Genomic DNA, 17,149 nt, shown 5'->3' on the forward strand with positions numbered 1-17,149 from the left:
CTTTTGGTACATCAAAGCACTGGAAGCTTTGGGTGGGAATTTCCCCCTTTTCCCCCTTCTCTCAGAGGCAAGAATGGGAATTTCTCCCCTTTCCCTTTTTTCCCCTGCTCTCAGAGGCCAAGGGTCAGGTCCCTGCCATTCCCCCTCTGTGGTGAGTCAGCCCTGCCAGCACAGGGCACACCCACAGCCCAGGTTTTGGGGTGGTTTTGCTGCATTTTGGGTCACTCCCAGCCTGGAGCAATGGGAGACACTCTTGAATTTCAGGGTGTGCTGGTCCCTGCCCACTCACCAAAGGTGTGGGTGGTTTGAGCTGCCCATTAGCTCGTTAGCCCAAGCTTTTAATTGGAGCGGCTGCCAAAGGCAGGGAGGCATCAAAGGCAGGCAGGTGCTCCAGGAACATCCTCCTCTGGCAGGTAGGGAGCCAAGGAGACCTCTCTTGCCCCCATCATTGTTTTTGGTAGGAAAAACACGAGGGTTTAGCACTATCCTGGGATTTAATCCCTCATTTGCATTATTGCTGCTGATGCCCCCAAAAATCTCCCTTTCTGCTGCTGGCACCTGGGATCCCTGGGCTGATGCTGGTGCCACAAATAGCCCAACACTTCCCAGGTCCCAAAATATCCCTCTGCATAACCCCTGCCATGGGAGACATTTGATCCAGCCTCGCTGGAAGCTTCTGCACCTTCCAGGGAGCTGCCAAACCCCAAGGACCTTGAGACTCCCCCAAATTTCTCAGGGAAAGGCCATTTTGCTATAAATAAAAGCAAAGTTTCACCTTCATAGCTGGGGCTGTGACTGGGTGGTGCCACACAGAAGGTTTTGCTGGGCACCCCCAGGACAGAGGCTGTGCTGGCTTTTGGGAGTTTTGGTGGGGTTTTCTTTTGGTTTTCTTGGTGTGATAATTTAAAAAAAATTGGATGTGGAGCCCTTTGCCTTCCCTAAGAGTGGCTGGTGGGGGTGACAAGCAGGGGTCACGCTGCTGCTGGTAGCACAGGAGCAGGGCCACCCCTTTAGGAGCTGGCTATTTAAAACTCCCCGTGTTTCTGGAGCTGTGAATGCACTGCCAGAGCCAGGGGCAGGGCTGGCAGCACCACCAATCTCCTGCTGTGCCCTCCCTGGGATCAGCGCTGCCTCCAGCCCGGGCTGCCCAGGGAGCTTGGGCTTTGGAGCTCCCTTTCCACCCCTCTCCATGTCCCCGGGGTGGGGTTGGTGCTGGATGACCCCACAGGGGATGCCCCTCACGTGAAGGGGGCATGCTCTAGCATGTGACCCTTTGAGAAATGCTCCAAACCCCACAATTTTAGGGGAAATCCCCCCCTCTTTGCACATGTGTGTGTAAAGGTGCATTTCCAGCTGTGCGAGCCTGGCACTGCTCATTGCCCTGACTGCTGCGAGGTGATATTTACACCAACACTCCGGTTACGGGTCATGCATATCAAAAACAAGGATTCTATGGTGAAAATTCTCATCAAAAAGTCAGTGTTTGTCTGTCCACAGTGATACAGTTTGTCCACAGGGATATTAAAAAAAAAACCAAACAAAAATCAAACAAGACAGGGCTGAGCCAGGACAAGCTCACATGTGAATGGAAATGGCTTTTCAGGCTGGTTTTATTCCCCCCCCCTGCACCTTCCACGGTCTGCTCGTTTGCCAAGCAGCTTAATTACCCTTGAGTGAAAGCCTCTTCCCCGAGGCCTCTAATTGCAGGTTTGGGTAATTGGCCTCAGTGTTGCAGAGTGTGTTTGGGGCTGGGCCGTGCTCCCCCCGGCAGGTGTGACCCTCCTCCTCCTCCTCCTCAGTCCCAGTTTTTGAGCCCATTCTCCGGGGTTTCTGCCCCCGGAGGAGCAGCAGCCGCTCGCTCGGTGTTGGGGGCTCCTGGCTGGGCTTGAGCAGCTCGGGGTCCTGACTCAGCCCCCTGAGTCACAGCCCCATGAGCAGTAGGGGCAGTGGGATTCCCCACCATTCCCAAAACATCCAGCTCCCAACCGCAGGGCTGCCCTGCCAGGGAAAGGCTTCCCGAGGGTGCCGGCTGGGAATTTCAATCCACTGGTTGCATCATCCCTCCCCCAGCAGAGGTGACAACAGGGACACAGACGGCAGCTTATCAATCAAGACAAGTTTTATTAGAAAAGTAAAAAAAAAACCACCCGACACGATTGCATAGGAATTCTCGCACTTGAACATCAAGCGTATGAGTGTAAACTGTAACCAACGGAGTGCCCCCAGCGTGTCGGGGCCAGGGTCCTGCCCTCCGGCCCCTCTCCCGATCAAAGACAATTCCAGCCGGGCTCGGCCTTTGATCCAGACCCCCTCCCCCGAGACCCCATTGATTACAATCCTGGTTTACAAAAAAACCCCCCATGATTGATCAGGCATCGGGAGACCGGCACCCCTCCAGCAGCCCCGCTGCCGCCTCCAGGAGCGCCGGGATCACCCCGCAATCACCGACGGCGTGGAGCGACCTCCGCCCGGCATGTCCCGGCTGCTCCACGCCAGGGATGTCCCGGCTCGGGCAGGGCCATGGGGACCTCAGCCTGCCCCAGCTACTTCCACCTACAGCCCTACTCCAGCCTAACCTAAACTACAGCGGCTGCAGGAGCCGCCACGCTCTGCCCGGCTCTTCCGAAGCACTTGGGAAGTGGCTCCTCCGGCGCGGCCCATCAGCACTCCTCGATCAGCAGCTGCTCGGAGCTGTACAGCTTCTTCTTCATCACCCTGAAGCCCGTGCTCAGCTTCAGCGGCGCGAAGGCCGGCCCCGAGGCGAAGAGTCCCTGGATCTTGGGCCAGAGGCGGGAGTCCAGCCGGAGCACCAGGGTGAGCTGGAAGGTGGGCACCACGCCGGGGTCGGCGGCGATGTGCCCCACGTCGTGGCAGGCCTTGCCGTGCTCCACGCACAGGTCCAGGAGGGCCCCGCGCAGCCCGCAGGGTTCGCTGCACGCCAGGCGCAGCAGCTCCGCCCGCACCTGCGCCTGCAGCTGGGCCGGCATCAGGAGCCGCCAGCAGCGCTTGGAGCCCAGCGGGGCCCGGCCCAGCGCGGCCCGCACCTCGTCCAGCAGGCTGGCGCACAGCAGCTCGTCCTCGGGGTCGTGCAGCAGCTCCAGGTCCATGTCCGGCAGGGAGACGCCCTCGGCGTACTCGGCATCTGCGGAGGGAACAAGGCGGGTCAGCGCCGGGGGTGCGAGACACCGATGGCAGGGGTTCAGGGGTGTAGCAGGGGTGCGCCGGTGGCTCTGGGACACGCCGGGGGCTTGGCACAGCACCTCCACCCCTCCGCCCAGGGACCCTCATCCATCCATCCTCCAGCCCCTGAGGGACCCGCACTCACCTCCCTCCGAGCCGGAGGCGCTGCCCAGAGACTCGCAGTCGGAGGTCTCCAGGCGGCCCCGCTCGCCGCCCGCCAGCCGCTCCCACAGCCCGGGCATGGCTCCGGACACGGCTCCGGACACGGCACCACCCAATCGGGCCCGGCTCCGCCGCCGCTCTGCCCACACCACCCGCGCCCCACCCTTATATAGCCGCGGCGCGCCGGGACACGCCCCCCTCCCGCACCCGCCAATGGGAGCGCGGGGCACGTCCGCGGCGTCTCTCCTGCCCGGTGACAGCGGGGAGGCCACGCCCCCTCCATGGGCCACGCCCCCTGGCGGCCGGCGCGGCCCCGGGCGCTGCAAACGGGAGCCGCGGTTGCATCAGGGCCGGCCCGGGATACCGGCGCTGCCCCGCACCCACCCCGGCCCCGCCGCACAGCACCCCTGGACACCCCCCGGCCCGCACAGCACCCCGGGGCCAGCCCATCGCTCGGGCACACCATCACGTCCCGGTGGGGAGGGGGACGCCCGCCGTGTCACCGCGGTCCCCGACCCTCCGTGGACCGGGAAGCCGATGAGGGTTCCCCCATGGGTTGCTGGGGTTTGATCCGCCCCGTCTGCCAGGAGCTGTTCGCGCGGTGGCACCGGCGGGTGCTGCTGCCCTGGCACGGGATGGAGCCCTGCAGCCCCGCTCCGGCACCAACCCCAGCGGGAGCCCACCGGGGTCCCGTTCGCTGGCCTTGTCCCGCTTTCCTAAGGCAGGAACGGATGGTGGAGTGAAACTTGTTGGAGACCAAGGGGTGCGGGGGTAGGGCACTGCCAGGCTGGGATGGGGTTCTGCTACTGAGCAGGGCACTGGCCAGGTTGTGGAAACCCCATCTGCCATCCCTGGGGTCTCCTAAATAAGGGATGGGGTTCTGCCCAGTGCCAGGCTGTGGGTAACCCCCATCTGCCATCCCTGGTGTCCACTAAATCTGGGATGGGGTTCTGCCCAGTGCCAGGTTGTGGAAACCCCATCTGCCATCCCTGGTGTGTCCTAAATGTGGGATGGGGTTCACTCAGTGCCAGGCTGTGGTCACCCCATTTGCCATCCCTGGTGTCCCCTAAATTAGGGATGGAGTTCACTCAGTGCCAGGCTCTGGCACCCCCACCTGCCATCCCTGGTGTCCCCTAAATCTGGGATGGGGTTCACTCAGTGCCAGGCTGTGGGTAACCCCCACCTGCCCTCCCTGGGGTCTCCCAGATCCCGCCCGGGACACGGCCGAGCCCCCGGTGTGGCGGTGTCCCCCGCGTCCGTGCCGGTCCCCACGTACGTGACCTTTCCCAAGGCAGCCCCTGCGGAGCGCAGGAGCGCAGTGGGAGATAAAGGGCTTTGTTTGTCCTCCCGCTGCGCTGCCTGCGGCTTTATCGGAGGGGCTGAGCACGCTCCAAAGCCACCCCGGGCTCTATCTTGGCTGCTGTCCTTCCCGAGCCCGCAGGGATAAGAGCCCGGCGATAAACACGGAGCGGGGCACACGGGGCACGGGTCCCCCACCCACTGCCACCCAAAGCGGGCACAAAGGGCTCTGGGCACCCCCAGCGGCAGCTGCAGCTGCTTTTCAGGGGTCACAGCTTGAATCCATCTGCGTTTTGGGCGTGGAAGGCTGGGCTGGGGGAGTGGGTAGCATCCCAGGGAGCAGAGGAGAGGTGTGGGGAGTTGGGAACAAGTCCTGGCTTGCGCCCACAGCTTGTAGAGATACTCCTTCGGTTTTTGGGACCAAAAAATGAACAATCCCCCAGCCCCCAGCTGTTAAAAATACACCCCAATATTTGCACACTCAGCGGGATGGTGCTTGGGATCCTGTTTTTCACAAAATGCATCCCATGGGTTATTTCTTCCCACAGCCACCAAGTCATTGGTACGAATGTTGGCTGGGTGAGGCTGAAAATAGATGAGGATCTGCTGGTTTGGGGGGTCAAAACAGGGGGGAAGCAGCAAATAAACAAAAAAGAGGTAAAGGACCACAGGGAAGGCGCCCTGCTAAAAATAAGCTGGAATTCTAGAGCCAAGCATAAATATTTTTCTTTCTTTGCCATAACATCTCCTGGTAGGCAGCAGAGCAAGCAGCTCTGGTGCGATGGCATGTTTTAAAGGGAAATGTAATTTTTGATCCCTGCAATAAAATAATCCAGCTGGGAGGGGGGGGGAGGCAGTGTGGGGCTGGCAGCTCCTTCTGCTTCCCAAAAGAAGCTGAGATCCAGGCCACTCCTCTGCAGCAGGGCCTCTAGGAATGGTTTTGGGCTGGAAAGCAAAGTTTTAGCGTTGGTAATCCCTGCACTTCCCCTCCCCTGGTGCTGCTGCTGGCAGTGAACCCGGGGTGGTTTCTGTGGAGGAGCAGCGTGTCTTTCCCCCTGACCTGCTGTCCTTTCTGTGAGAGCAGAGATTGAGGCTTTCTGGACACTCTGTTCCCAGCCAGCTGTGCCTGCCCCCTGTGTCTGGGCTGAGATTGACTCCATCGTTCTGATTTCCAGCCCGGCTTTGCAAAGGGTTAAGCAGGAGCCGGGGGAGCGGCTGGCACTGGGGAGGGTCCTTGGCTGGGCCCCTGCCCCGATGTGCTGAGCTCAGCGCTTTTGCAGGCCGCAGGGGGAGGGGGCTGGGAAGGAGGAGGAGGAGGAAGAGGAGGAGGAAGGGAGGAGATGTACTGAGGGGCTCAGCGAGTGCTCTGGCTCACGTCGGCTGCAAACTGTGGCCCTGTACGGTGGGGAGCAAATTCCTGCCCCATGGGCTACTGCTATGGAGGAGTCCCCGGCTTCGTGTTTTTTCCCCAAAAAGTCACTTTTAGGTAAATTTACACCCTGTTTTGTCACACTGGGCTGGCACACACGCATCACTGGGATCCTTTGTGTCCAATCAACAGAGGGGCTGAGACCATGGCTTTTTCTGTGCCTGGTGGGGTGGGTGTCCCTCACAGCGCGTCCCTGCTGGTGGCTGGGGGTGACAGGCCCAGAGGGTGACCCTGCATCCCCCGAGCCCGTGGCCAGCTCCGGCAGGTGAGCTTTGGCTGCGTGGGACGCGTGGCAGGTCCCGGCGTGCCGCTGGCCGGGCAGGCCTGTGCCACAGCCAAACCTTGCGGGCCCGTCTCTCGCCCTGGGACAAGCAGCTGCAGGAGCCGGGCGGGGGAGCAGGGAACGTGCATCCATGAGGGTGGTGGCAGCCGGGATGCCGAGTTGAGAGCTGGGTTGAGTGCCGGGTCGGCACCGTGTCGTTGGCAGGGTGTGGGCCACGAAACTCCTCTCGCCTTGGGTGCTTCTGGGGGAGAAGATGGCAGAGGGTGTTTCTGGGGGTGCTGCCCCACACTGCTGCATCCTGGATGCTGGGAGAGGCCCTCCCTGCGGGCGGCCTGCCCGGGCAGCCGGGCGAGCGCGTGCCTTGGCCCCGTGGCCGGCGCTGGGGCCCTGGCCAGCGGCGAGAGGAGCCGGGGAGGGGAGGTGTGAGCGGGGCCTGTGCCGGTACATAACGTTCTGCTGCGAGCACCCACAGGAAAACCAACAGCAGCTCTGAACGAGGCTCTTTGTTCGGCTCTTTTTTTATTTTCCCTCCCCTCCCCGCATCAAGTTTTTCTGGCAGCTGCTGGGCTCCCTCCTCCCTATGGCCCCCCGAGCTCCCGGGACCCCGGGCCAGGGGGACGTGGGGCTTCCACCCTCCAAGGAGAAATATCCACCGCTGGCACAGCCCCACCGATCTGCAAAGCAGGAAATAGGCTGGTTTGGGAGTTTCCAGCTGCCAGGGAAAACCTGGGTTTGGAGGAGGGGGAGTGTGGAAGGCTTTGCCCGTACGGATCCCTCCAGTTCTCCCTGCCTTACATAAAGTGTTTACTGAGAGGTAGGAGGGAACGGCCAACAACATGTTTTTGCATTCGTAGTACTGTACAGGGTGAACTTTTCACTTTCTCTCAATGGCTCTCACACATGTGTCTATTTTGGTGCTGGGCACACATACAAACACACCATGTACAGCACGGAGCTGGGGACGTTCCCTGCTCTGTCCCAGCACAAGAAACTGCTGCAAAACAAGCAATGGGAGGAGGGTGAGGGGGAGAAATCTCAGCCCCGCCGTGTTCAGGATCTGGATGGGGAAGTCTGGGCAGTGCTTGGGCACTGCATCCCCTGGGCAGAGCTGCAGGCACGGAGCCCCTGGCATCCCAGGAGGGCTGGCAGGGTGGAAAAGTTTCCCAAGTTGAGCAATGAAAAGGAAAAGCTCTTTCTGTGCCTGATTGTGCTGGGTCAGCGAGCAGGGGTTACCGGGTGTGAGCGAGGGAGTTTGGGGGATCTGCTGCTCCATTCCCAAACCCCACAATGATATGGGGTGAGGATTTTTGGCAGGTTTGGCCAAGGTAGATGTAGGTGGCTGGAGTGAGCAGGATTAAAAATAGATGCCACCGAGCAAACAAAAAAGTGGAGGGCTGAAGCACTCCCTTCTTTCCCGAGCAAGCCCATCTGGGATGGAGTTTGAATCCCGCCTGCCGTCACGTTTGGAGCCGCTGACTGTGCAGGAGGCCCCCGCAGAGCAGGGCCTGGCAGCTCTCCAAGGCTGGGGAGGAGGTTTTCCGGGCTGGGGCCGTGGCTGGGGTGGCCAGCGTGGGACAGTCTCAGCTGAGCTCAGCCCTACGTGAGAACGCCCCTGTGCCGCTCCCGCAGCCGCGGTGAATTTCCACGGAGCTGGAATTGCGGCTTCGCCCGCGGCTCAGGCAGCGTGGGGCTCTGGATTGCCCACAGCTGGCTCTGGCACTGCAACTGATTTATGCACAGCAACACACACAGAAGGTGGCTTTATGCTTTTCCCCCTCAGTTTTAGCTAATTGCTGGTGATCTGAAATGGGAATGGATCCCAGCTAATCTGTTTCAATGCAGATGTGGCTGGGCTGAAATAGTGAGTAAAAAATACAATCATCTCGTAAGTGAGATGTTGAAAATGGAAAAATGAGGCATCTGGAGCAGTAAATCAAATAATTGTTTGCATACGGTGCTGCTCCTACCCCCTGCTGGCCAGCAGAGCCATGGGGCGAAGGCTCTCATCCATGGAAAATCAACATGTTGAAATGGTTACGCCAGAACATGGAAATCCAGTTCCCTCCAAGAACAGAAGTGAAGAACAACTGAAAAACAAGATGATTAAAATGGTTGGTTTTAAACCAGGGTCTTCTCCTCTGGCTGAGTTAAACCAGGATTCAAATCTGACTTAAATCAAGCCACTTTTGAGCATGGTTTGGCTCTTCTTACACTGAACTTCAGTCTCCATCATGACAGTCGATCTGCCTCTGAGCTTCACTAAACCTCCTTAACTCCCAAACAGCTGATTGTTTCCCTCATCAGACCAGATAAAGAGTTTCAAAGACAGAGTTATTTTATTGTCACAGAGAAATCTAATACAGAACAAAGAGGACAAAGTTTCAGGGTACTAAAAGACCGAGCAGTGTCCTGCCAGCGCTACCAGAGAAACGGTGATGAAGAGGGAACAGCTTGGGCAATGGCCGAGGCACTGCTGCAGGAGGTGACACTGCTGCAGGAGGTGACACTGCTGCAGGAGGTGACACTGCTGGCCCCCCACCCAGCTCTGGGACAGTTTGTGTCCATGCCCCAGGAGGACAGCAGGGGCTGAGGAGTGCTTCTGGCATTTGCTCCAGAGGGTTTCCCCGCTCACCCAGCGCTCCGGCTGCGCTCCAGCGGGAACCCGGGCCGAGTTACGAGGTCGCCCCCCCACACTGTCTGTGTGCCCCCTCTGATTATCCAGGGGCTGTACAGCTGATCCTGCCTTCTAAGTTACAGAAACCAAGCCCTGCCAGCCTGTAAGGACCTACAGAATCTTGTCATTTCCGTTTATTGGCAGCTTTACGGGGGATCCCCACTCAAAAAAACCCAAAGCCCCATCCTGACGATGCAGCTGTCAGCATCTGATAGATGGGGGGTGTTTGGAAGCCGGGCCAGGGAACGTTTTTCTTCTGCTCCCTGACAGCAGCACTCCAGACACGCTCAGCCTGAGGAGGGAGTGAATCCCAGGAGCTGCTCTATTGGCTTGTACCTCCACTCATCTGCCTCCAGCTCTTCCACCAGACCGGCAAGTTTTTCCATCCTTGCGACTTGTTGATCTGCGAGGAGTTCAAAGGTAACTGTGGTTTGCAATGGCAGTGCAATTAAACCTTTCAATTAGATGCAAATTCCCAGCTGTCAGTGGGGAGCAGGGCAGAATAAAACCCACAGAGCCCATTTGAATTGAAACCCACTCTGTGCAAACAGCGAGGAGAAAGCAGGGACAGGCTTTTCTGCCCCAGTGTGTGTTTACCCATCCCTGCCCGTGCCATGTACATTCAAGTCCCAACAGGGAAACATCAGGCCCATTAGTGTATGGGAGTGAAAACAGGATGAAGCTCATTTCATGAAGCATAAATATTTATAGTGCAGAAGAACAGAGAAGTTCAGAGAGGGCTTGGTCAGCCCACGGTAGAGCTGGGTGCAGCAGGAGGAACTGTGCTTTTGATGAAGGTCCTTGGAGGAGGACCTGGATGAGTGTGGCAGAGAGGAGCCAGAGAGCTGCTGAGGAGAGGAAGGTCCCCAGACAACATCTTCCTCTCAGGTTTACTTATAACCAGTTGGGCACACAGGGTCCATTTGCAGTTAGATGTGCTGCAGTGGTGCAGAGATGGGAACATCCCTTCTCCCAGCTCTGCTGAGGTCTAACAGTGCTGGAAGCTCACTGCGGCCTCTTGGAGAGACAGCCCAGGGCTAGCAAGAGGCGTAACATAAACTGTGTGTGATTTATGCTGACTGCAGCAGTGGGTGCTTTAAGAGGGACTCTTCTCACTCCACCTCCTGCACCCTTTTGGGAACTGTCAAACAAAGAAGCCAAAAAATGATGACCTTGATCTTTTTCTTTTTAAGCCCTCCACCTTTCTCACAGGGAGAAAACAGGGAGGTGCTCCACAGTTCCAAAGGCTGGTGTCTATTGGGGTGCCAGGCTGTGTAGCAGCCCCTGGTATCTACAGACACAGCAGAGCTCTGGAAACAATGGCTCTGGAGTTCAGCTTTGCTTTCTGATGCAGAAATAAAGGATCACGGCCTTGCAAGCTGCTGCACACCCCCACAGCCGGAGGAGGACAGGAAACCTCTCCACTCAGAGACAACAGGTGGAAGTACCATTCTGGCTGACAAGAGGTGGGGACCAGAGAGGATGTGACCCTTGAGCAGCAGACAGGATCTGCTGCTGGGCTCTGTGAGAACCGAAGCTGTGCCACAGCCCAGCCCATGGCTGGGTCACAGGCACCTGGGCGAGGGCAAAGGGCCTGGCAGGGAAGCAGAGGTTCAAACAGGACGTCAGGCTGTTCCCTGGGGAGGCAGGGAGTGTACTCAGCCCTGTCACGCCACACCACGCCACGCGTGGCCGCCTCCCCAGTGACTCTGGAAACCTCACCTGACCCTGCCGGGCCACGAGGGCTCAGCAGAGAAACAAAGGTGGAATGGAGCGTCCCTGTGCCCCAGGCCAGAGAGACAGTCAGCGCTGGGCCGAGATCAGAGCGTGGGCGTTTCCTGCCCAGAACCTCCTCCTCCTCCCGCCTCACCTTGTGCTGCCACACAGCCAGGGAAAAACAAGCTTCGGGAGGCACAGCCCGTTCCCACCCCGCCTCTGCGGGCTCCCAGCGCTTTGCATAGGGCTTGCAAAAGGACTCAATGGTGGCCTGACTGAGCGTTCACTCTGCTTTCTTGTGGCTGACAGCCCAGAGCAGGGCGGGCTTTGCCCCTGCCGCCCTCCCCGAGCCACACGCGGCCGGCGCTTACCGTGCTTCACTTGCTTCAGTGTGGATGCAACCTGAAAGCTGAACACAGACTCACAGAGGAACCTCTCAGAGCCATCTGTAAACAGAAAAAGGAGATGGTTGAACCCCAGAGTTTGAGGCTGAGCAGCCTTTAGTGCCCCAACCTCCTATGTTTGAGGTGTGGGTCCACCCCTGCCTCATTCCAACATTTTCCCCTGTGCTTTCCCCCGTGGCCCTGCACAGGGCTTTGGCTGCTTCCTGATGCTGCCTGGGAAGACATCCCAGGTGAATTCTGTTACATCCCCTCTGACAAGCAATTTTAGTCCATCTTAAATAGAAGTTAAGCTAAGGAGAAGCCAGGTAATGTTATGGCAGTCTCTGATTCCCTCAGGGCTCAGACGCTCGTGTCCTTAGAATGCTTTAGGATTTCCCACGGGCTCAGACCATAACCCTACACAGAGTTTCAAATAATGTGTATCTTGCCATCCAAGTCAGTAATTGATCATGCAAGTGACTCAGAAATAAAACAATCTGGGAAACATAGCTAATTGTGTACCAAGCACTGACATAGTTTATACTGCCTCCTTCTAAAAAACCCCAAAATACCTATGGGTTTCTTTAGAAATGAGCGAGATAGCCAAAGCAGCAATAAAAATCAGTCAGTCAGTGGGAATTTTTGAACAGGAAACTGCAGCTTCTCCACTGACAGCTGCCTGATGAAAGAATGAGTGTATCACCTTTGGTGTCAGAAATTCAAAAGCCAACTTAGAGCTTCCTGCAACAGGGGCAGTGTTTGGTTGCTGCTGCCACCCAGAGCAGGTGAACTGCTGTGATCCTGGTAAAGAGGTCAGCCCAAAGCACAATCCATTTAAAGCTCTGTGCCACAACAATGTGGAGAGCAGTTTCAAAGACAAAACTCTGGAAAAATCTAATCCAAAGCTGAACCCCAGGGAAGAGCTGGAGTTTCACTGTGCTCAGAGCTTCCTCTTACAAGTGCTGCCCCAAATACATGGTGGAGACATCAGAAAGAACTTTTTCATGGAAAAACATTGGAAGGGGCTGTCTAGATAGCTGACGGAGTCACTGTCCCTGGAGGTGTGCAAGGAACAACTGGACGTGGCACTCAGTGCTCTGGTGCTGTTGACAAGGTGGGGATTGGTCACAGCCTGGACTCAATGGTCTTGGAGGCCTTTTCCAACCTAAATGTTGCATTCTCTCCTCCACCTCCCTGTCTGTCCTGCTGAGTGGCTCTCAGGAGGAACAGCTGCCTGTCTATTTGGTAACACGAAGTGCTTCATTACTTTAATTTGTTTTGAGGGCTTGTTAAGTTCTGTGAGCAAACCTTTAGTCATAATTACTTCAATAGCCTGGCATATGGGCTCTAATGTATAATAAAAACAACCCTACAACGGCACAGCCATCAGCTCCCAGCTGCCCTAGGCTGCCGTAGGGACACTCCAGCTGTCCCATGGTGACAAGGGAAGTTCAAGGGGAGCAGACACTGGTTTAACCCTGTCACCTCGAGGACCTGCCCTTCCTCCCTCACCCACAGCTTGCTGGGCTTCTCCTTCCACGATCCCAATGAAGCTGGTGGAAGGGCTCGGGCACCCAGGTGCAAGCTGGCAGGGAGACAAGCTGCCTCCTGGACTAACCCAGTCAAATCCAACCCAAACCAAGAAAATTACTACTTCTGCCAAGAAAAATATTCCTGTCTCAGCTATCCCGGCAGCAACCCCTGCCCGACATCAAAGGATTAGCCAACAATGAGCAATTAACACCGTCATGTTCCCTTTCAGGTAGATGCTTCCTGGTCTGAAGTGTTGTCATGGAGATAAAAAGGAGGTGAGAGCCAGAAAAATCACTTCTTCATGGACTGGTGGGAAAGCCGGGACCAACCAAACCCCGGTGCTTCCTTTCTATCTCCAGCTTTTGCCAGCGGGGTGGGAAGTTCAGCAGCTGAAGGAGGAGAGGGGAAGGAGAAGGGCAGCAGCAATCACCTTCCAGCATCTCCCCAGCTCCTTTGGGGTAAGTGAAGAGGGCTTTCCGGGGCGGCGCCAGGTCCGACACGCTGAACCCCGAGCCCGTCACGGAGCTGCCGCTGACTCCGCCGGCCGAGGAGGATGAGGAGGAGGCTGCCATGGCACCCCGGGCCAGCCTGCCAGGACAAAGAGCAGGAGTTAGGAAGGAGTTCCCCGAGGAGGGATGAAGGCAGTGAGGGGCAGGATGAAGCCGCCCCCGCTGCCCTGTGTGTGTGTGGGAGAGCTGCCTGTGCCCGCTGTGGGGACGGGCACAGAGCTGTCACACCCCAAAAGTGAAGGCAACCCCCGCCCCAACCCCTCGGAATTCCCCTGGGAATTCATCCAGAGCGTGCACAAGAGTAACGAGGTGCAGCTTGCTGGCCTGAATTCACCAGCCTTCAGCTGCCCTGGCGCTTGTCCCGCTGCCCAGGGCCATAAAAGGCGGGGTTTCTTTCCTTTTCTTCCTCCTCGTTTCCAGGAGCACAAACACAGAAGCGCTGCTGCCTCATAAAACCTGGAAGGCTGTGGGACTGCCAGTTCCAGCAGCACATCCTGCAGGGAGCTGTGCTGTGCCTAACCCGCAGCAGCTGCTTTCTGCATCGCTCCAGACATGTTTTTGCCTTTAAAACATTGTATTTGACTTAAACTGGCAGTGCCTGAGGGTCCATCTGCCTGTGCAGCACAATTCCGGCTGCCTCTCGCACGCTCTCTTCTCAGACTTGTTTTTAAGAGGTACTGGGTTTGTCACAACCTGGGAATTAAAACTCCTCATGTCCCTCTCTGATAGTACAAAAGGTGTCACTTGGCCCTTATCAGTGACAGCACTTGCTGCTCCTCCAAATACTTATAAGCATTTCCAAATTATCCTGCCCATTTAATTCACTTCTCTTATCGTATTTAGTACACCGCTGCAGGCTCTGTAGGGTACACAGACAGTGCCCTTGGAAAGCACTTGAGGGTTTTGTGGAGAAAATGGGGTTTTAAGACCTTAAAGCTCATCCCATTCCACCCCCTGCCATGGGCAGGGACACCTTCCACTATCCCAGGCTGCTCCAAGCCCCATCCAGCCTGGCCTTGGGCACTGCCAGGGATGAGACAGCCACAACTGCTCTGGGCAACTTGTGCCAGGGGTTCACAGGGAATAATTCCTTCCCAATATTCCACCTACATTCCCACTCTGTCAGTGGGAAGCCATTCCCTTTGTCCAGTTCCTCCATCCCTTGTAAGTTAAGTTTCCCAAGAGTGCTCAAGGTTACTGTGTGCAACACAAAAAACAGCAGCTCACAGGAGCATGGGGGCTTAGGGGCCGTGACGAAAAACGCCTGCATAAAGCAAACTTTTATTTTTGCCACGCTACACCCAGCAACACCTCCCTCAGCAATCCCTCGGGCTCAGCTCCCTGCTCGCAAGGGAGGTGCGACGATCGTTTGCGCTGAAACGATGCCAGCCGGGGCTCGCAGACCCGACAGATTCCTAAGTGTGGCTGCAGGGGGTTTATTTTAAACAAACACAGAAGAGAGGAGGCGGCAGGTCAGGGCCTGTTACAGGAACCTCCAGCCAACGCCTCAGGCGCCTCAGGAGCCGCCATCTTGGGGGGGCGGAGATCTCAGCACTCCCGCCCCCTCAAGACCACGCCCCCAGCGCTCATGACCACGCCCCCACACAGACCACGCCTCCTCCCCGCCCTCCCACCAATGGCCCCTCCGAGCTGCTTCCCGGTGAGTGTGGGGCCCCCGCGCCGCCGCAGCCTACGCCCTCCCCGCGCGCTCATGCCGTCGCCCTTCACCTTCCGGGCCGCCGCCGCCTCCCGGCGCTCCCCGGTCCCGTTGCCGAACCCTCTCTCCTTCACCCGGGAGCCCGGACGGCGGCTGGGTGCGGGCGGCGCGCGTGGCCGCGCTCGCGGTGCATGATGGGGCGGGGCGCGCGCCACTTCCGCCGGGACGCGGGGCGGGAGGGGGGAGCGGGGACAAAATGGCGGCAGCGGCGGCGAAGGGAACGGGGACGCTTTGCTGCTCCCGCCGCCTTCCCGCTGGGGTGTCAGAGTAAAGCCGAGGGGTTCTGCTGCTGCAGTACCCGCGGGGCCCGGGGAATTTGCGCGGTGTGGGCCCTGCCGCCCTCCCCGGCTGGCCCGGAGTCGGTTCCCGTGGGGCCCCTCTGGATGCCGCCGTGTGGAGCAGCCCCAGCTGCGCTCTGCCTCCCGCTGTCGCTGCTCGCTTTGTAGAAGTCCTTGTGTCAAAAAATTGTGACATTAAAGTATTAAAAACACCACACCCACCCCCCCCACCCCCCCCCCCCCCCGAAAAAAGCCTGCAAGCAAAAGCCCCAGCGACTGATTTTTCATGGCTTTTCCCGTCATTGTACCCAGTTGGCCTCTGCTCTTCTTCCTTTGAGCCACAGGAATTATTACTTTTATTGAAGTGTAATGTTTTTTATTGTCCTGTAAGTTCAGGTGATTGTGAGTCATGTCAAAAGGTGGGTCTCGAACTGAGGGAAGAAGTATTAAGATTAACCTTCTCAGCCTGATGTCACTCTCTGTGATAAATGCTAGCTGCTTCTGAGGCAAGCTCTTGTTTTTTTTCTGTTCTGTTGCAGTGGACAGGTAAACCTTCTGACAAAGGTGAATTTTTTGGTGGAAACTTTATTTTCTGAGTAACAGATTCTGGTTTAAAATTGAGATCCAATATTAAATTAACCATGCCAGTGAATATAGAAATTAAATGCTGGAGATGTGAAGTCTCTGACAGAACACTGCTGGCTCTTTGTTTTAGCACCATTAAATGTTCTCCACTCTAAACATTTTTAACTCGGTGCCAGCTAAAGCCCAAAGAAACTATGAAATGTCACATTGCCTGAGGTTACAGTGACTTCTAGCTGAAACCTGTGAGTTTTAGAGTTACATAGCTTACACTGCTTAAATTTCCTGTTTCCACTTGATTGTGCTTTATGTACTTGTGACTTCTCATCAAATTGCTCTGTGATTGAGACATGTAAGGTTTGAGGAAGTGTTGCCTTTCTGAAGAGTCTACACAGAGGAGCTTTTAGCTCAAGGAGGGGAGGCTGAGATTGAATATTAGAAAGAAATTGTTCTCCTGTGAGGGTGGCAAGGCTCACAGAAGCTGTGGCTGCCCCATCAGAGCAACCTGGGATAGTGGAAGGTGCCCATGGCAGGGCATTGGAATGAGCTGAGCTTTAAGGTCCCTGCCAACCCAGCGTGCAAGGAAACACTGACAGGAGCTTTTCCTTGGCCTGGGTTGGCACAGCTGTCTGTGTTGTTGCAGTAGGAGGAGGAGGAGCAGGATGGATGTGCTGCGGCCCCCCCTGATAAGGATCGGGGGCCGAGTGTACCGCAAAAACCTCATCCAGGAGCAGCCCTTCCCACACGAGGAGGAGGAGGAATTCTGTGCAGGTAAGGAGTGATGCTCAGGGGTGTAAGCATCAGCACTGGGGACCTAGGGAGCTCTCAGAGTCACCTCTGATGCCTTTGTGGGCACAGAGACCTGCCCATGTGGTGGATTGAGGTGCTCAAGAGGGAGAGGAAGGCTTTGTGTTGGTCCTTGATGATCCTGCTGCCCAAAGTGGAAGCAGTCCCAGTTATCCCAAGTGGGTTGGCTGACTGTGCTGCTGACTGTTCAGTTTTCCTGCTGACTGAGGAGGAACTCCAGAAAAAGGGAAAACCAGATGAGCTGTGTAGATCTGTTTTTCCCAGGTTTCCTTGTTTCCCTTACCATCTTTATTTGCAGACATGGCAGCTGCTTGCTAAAGACCCTCTGTCCTTGCAATGTTTGTGCCTTTAAAACTGGCCTTTTGGGGACGAAATTCTTCCTCTCCTGGTGTGTTCTTTTGTCTTTCTGCCTGTATCTTTGCTGTAGTTGTGTGTGAGTTGTTGTGGGCACAGAAAATCTCCAGTGTTACTTTTCAGATGGGGATATGGCAGTTGTGTCCTGTTTCTCCTCCCACCTTGCCTTCCAGTGGATTGCTCTAAGCTTTAACCACGTGCTTTCCATTTAAATTCATCCCTACTTGTGTTGGAAAGGGAACA

At 56.8% G+C, this 17,149-nt stretch overlaps 3 protein-coding genes across 3 annotated transcripts in view; 1 reads left to right on the forward strand and 2 right to left on the reverse strand.

Annotated features, from left to right (window-relative positions):
- Positions 1 to 2,101: 2,101 nt before the first annotated feature.
- DDIT4 (DNA damage inducible transcript 4) lies at positions 2,102 to 3,475 on the reverse strand. Its single transcript, XM_071438475.1, has 2 exons — positions 3,326 to 3,475; positions 2,102 to 3,142 (listed from the first exon to the last, which is right to left on the reverse strand). The coding sequence occupies exons 1-2, from the start codon at positions 3,420 to 3,422 to the stop codon at positions 2,661 to 2,663; spliced, it is 579 nt and encodes a 192-aa protein (XP_071294576.1). The 5' UTR covers positions 3,423 to 3,475; the 3' UTR covers positions 2,102 to 2,660.
- A 5,195-nt stretch (positions 3,476 to 8,670) lies between these two features.
- On the reverse strand, positions 8,671 to 15,031 carry ANAPC16 (anaphase promoting complex subunit 16). Its single transcript, XM_071438477.1, has 4 exons — positions 14,897 to 15,031; positions 13,090 to 13,247; positions 11,115 to 11,189; positions 8,671 to 9,430 (listed from the first exon to the last, which is right to left on the reverse strand). Exons 2-4 carry the CDS (start codon positions 13,229 to 13,231, stop codon positions 9,315 to 9,317), a joined length of 333 nt encoding a protein of 110 aa, XP_071294578.1. The 5' UTR covers positions 13,232 to 13,247; positions 14,897 to 15,031; the 3' UTR covers positions 8,671 to 9,314.
- The window catches only part of ASCC1 (activating signal cointegrator 1 complex subunit 1), a 35,250-nt gene continuing 32,772 nt past the window's right edge, over positions 14,672 to 17,149 (forward strand). The window contains exons 1-2 of the mRNA XM_071438476.1: positions 14,672 to 14,828; positions 16,389 to 16,516. Of these exons, the coding sequence (XP_071294577.1) occupies positions 16,408 to 16,516 (109 nt within the window). The 5' untranslated portion in view covers positions 14,672 to 14,828; positions 16,389 to 16,407. The remainder of the gene's footprint in view (positions 14,829 to 16,388; positions 16,517 to 17,149) is intronic.

Source organism: Agelaius tricolor, unplaced genomic scaffold (assembly GCF_023055355.1).
Source record: "Agelaius tricolor isolate 1412-34295 unplaced genomic scaffold, bAgeTri1.0.p SCAF_13, whole genome shotgun sequence".
Taxonomy (NCBI): domain Eukaryota; kingdom Metazoa; phylum Chordata; class Aves; order Passeriformes; family Icteridae; genus Agelaius; species Agelaius tricolor.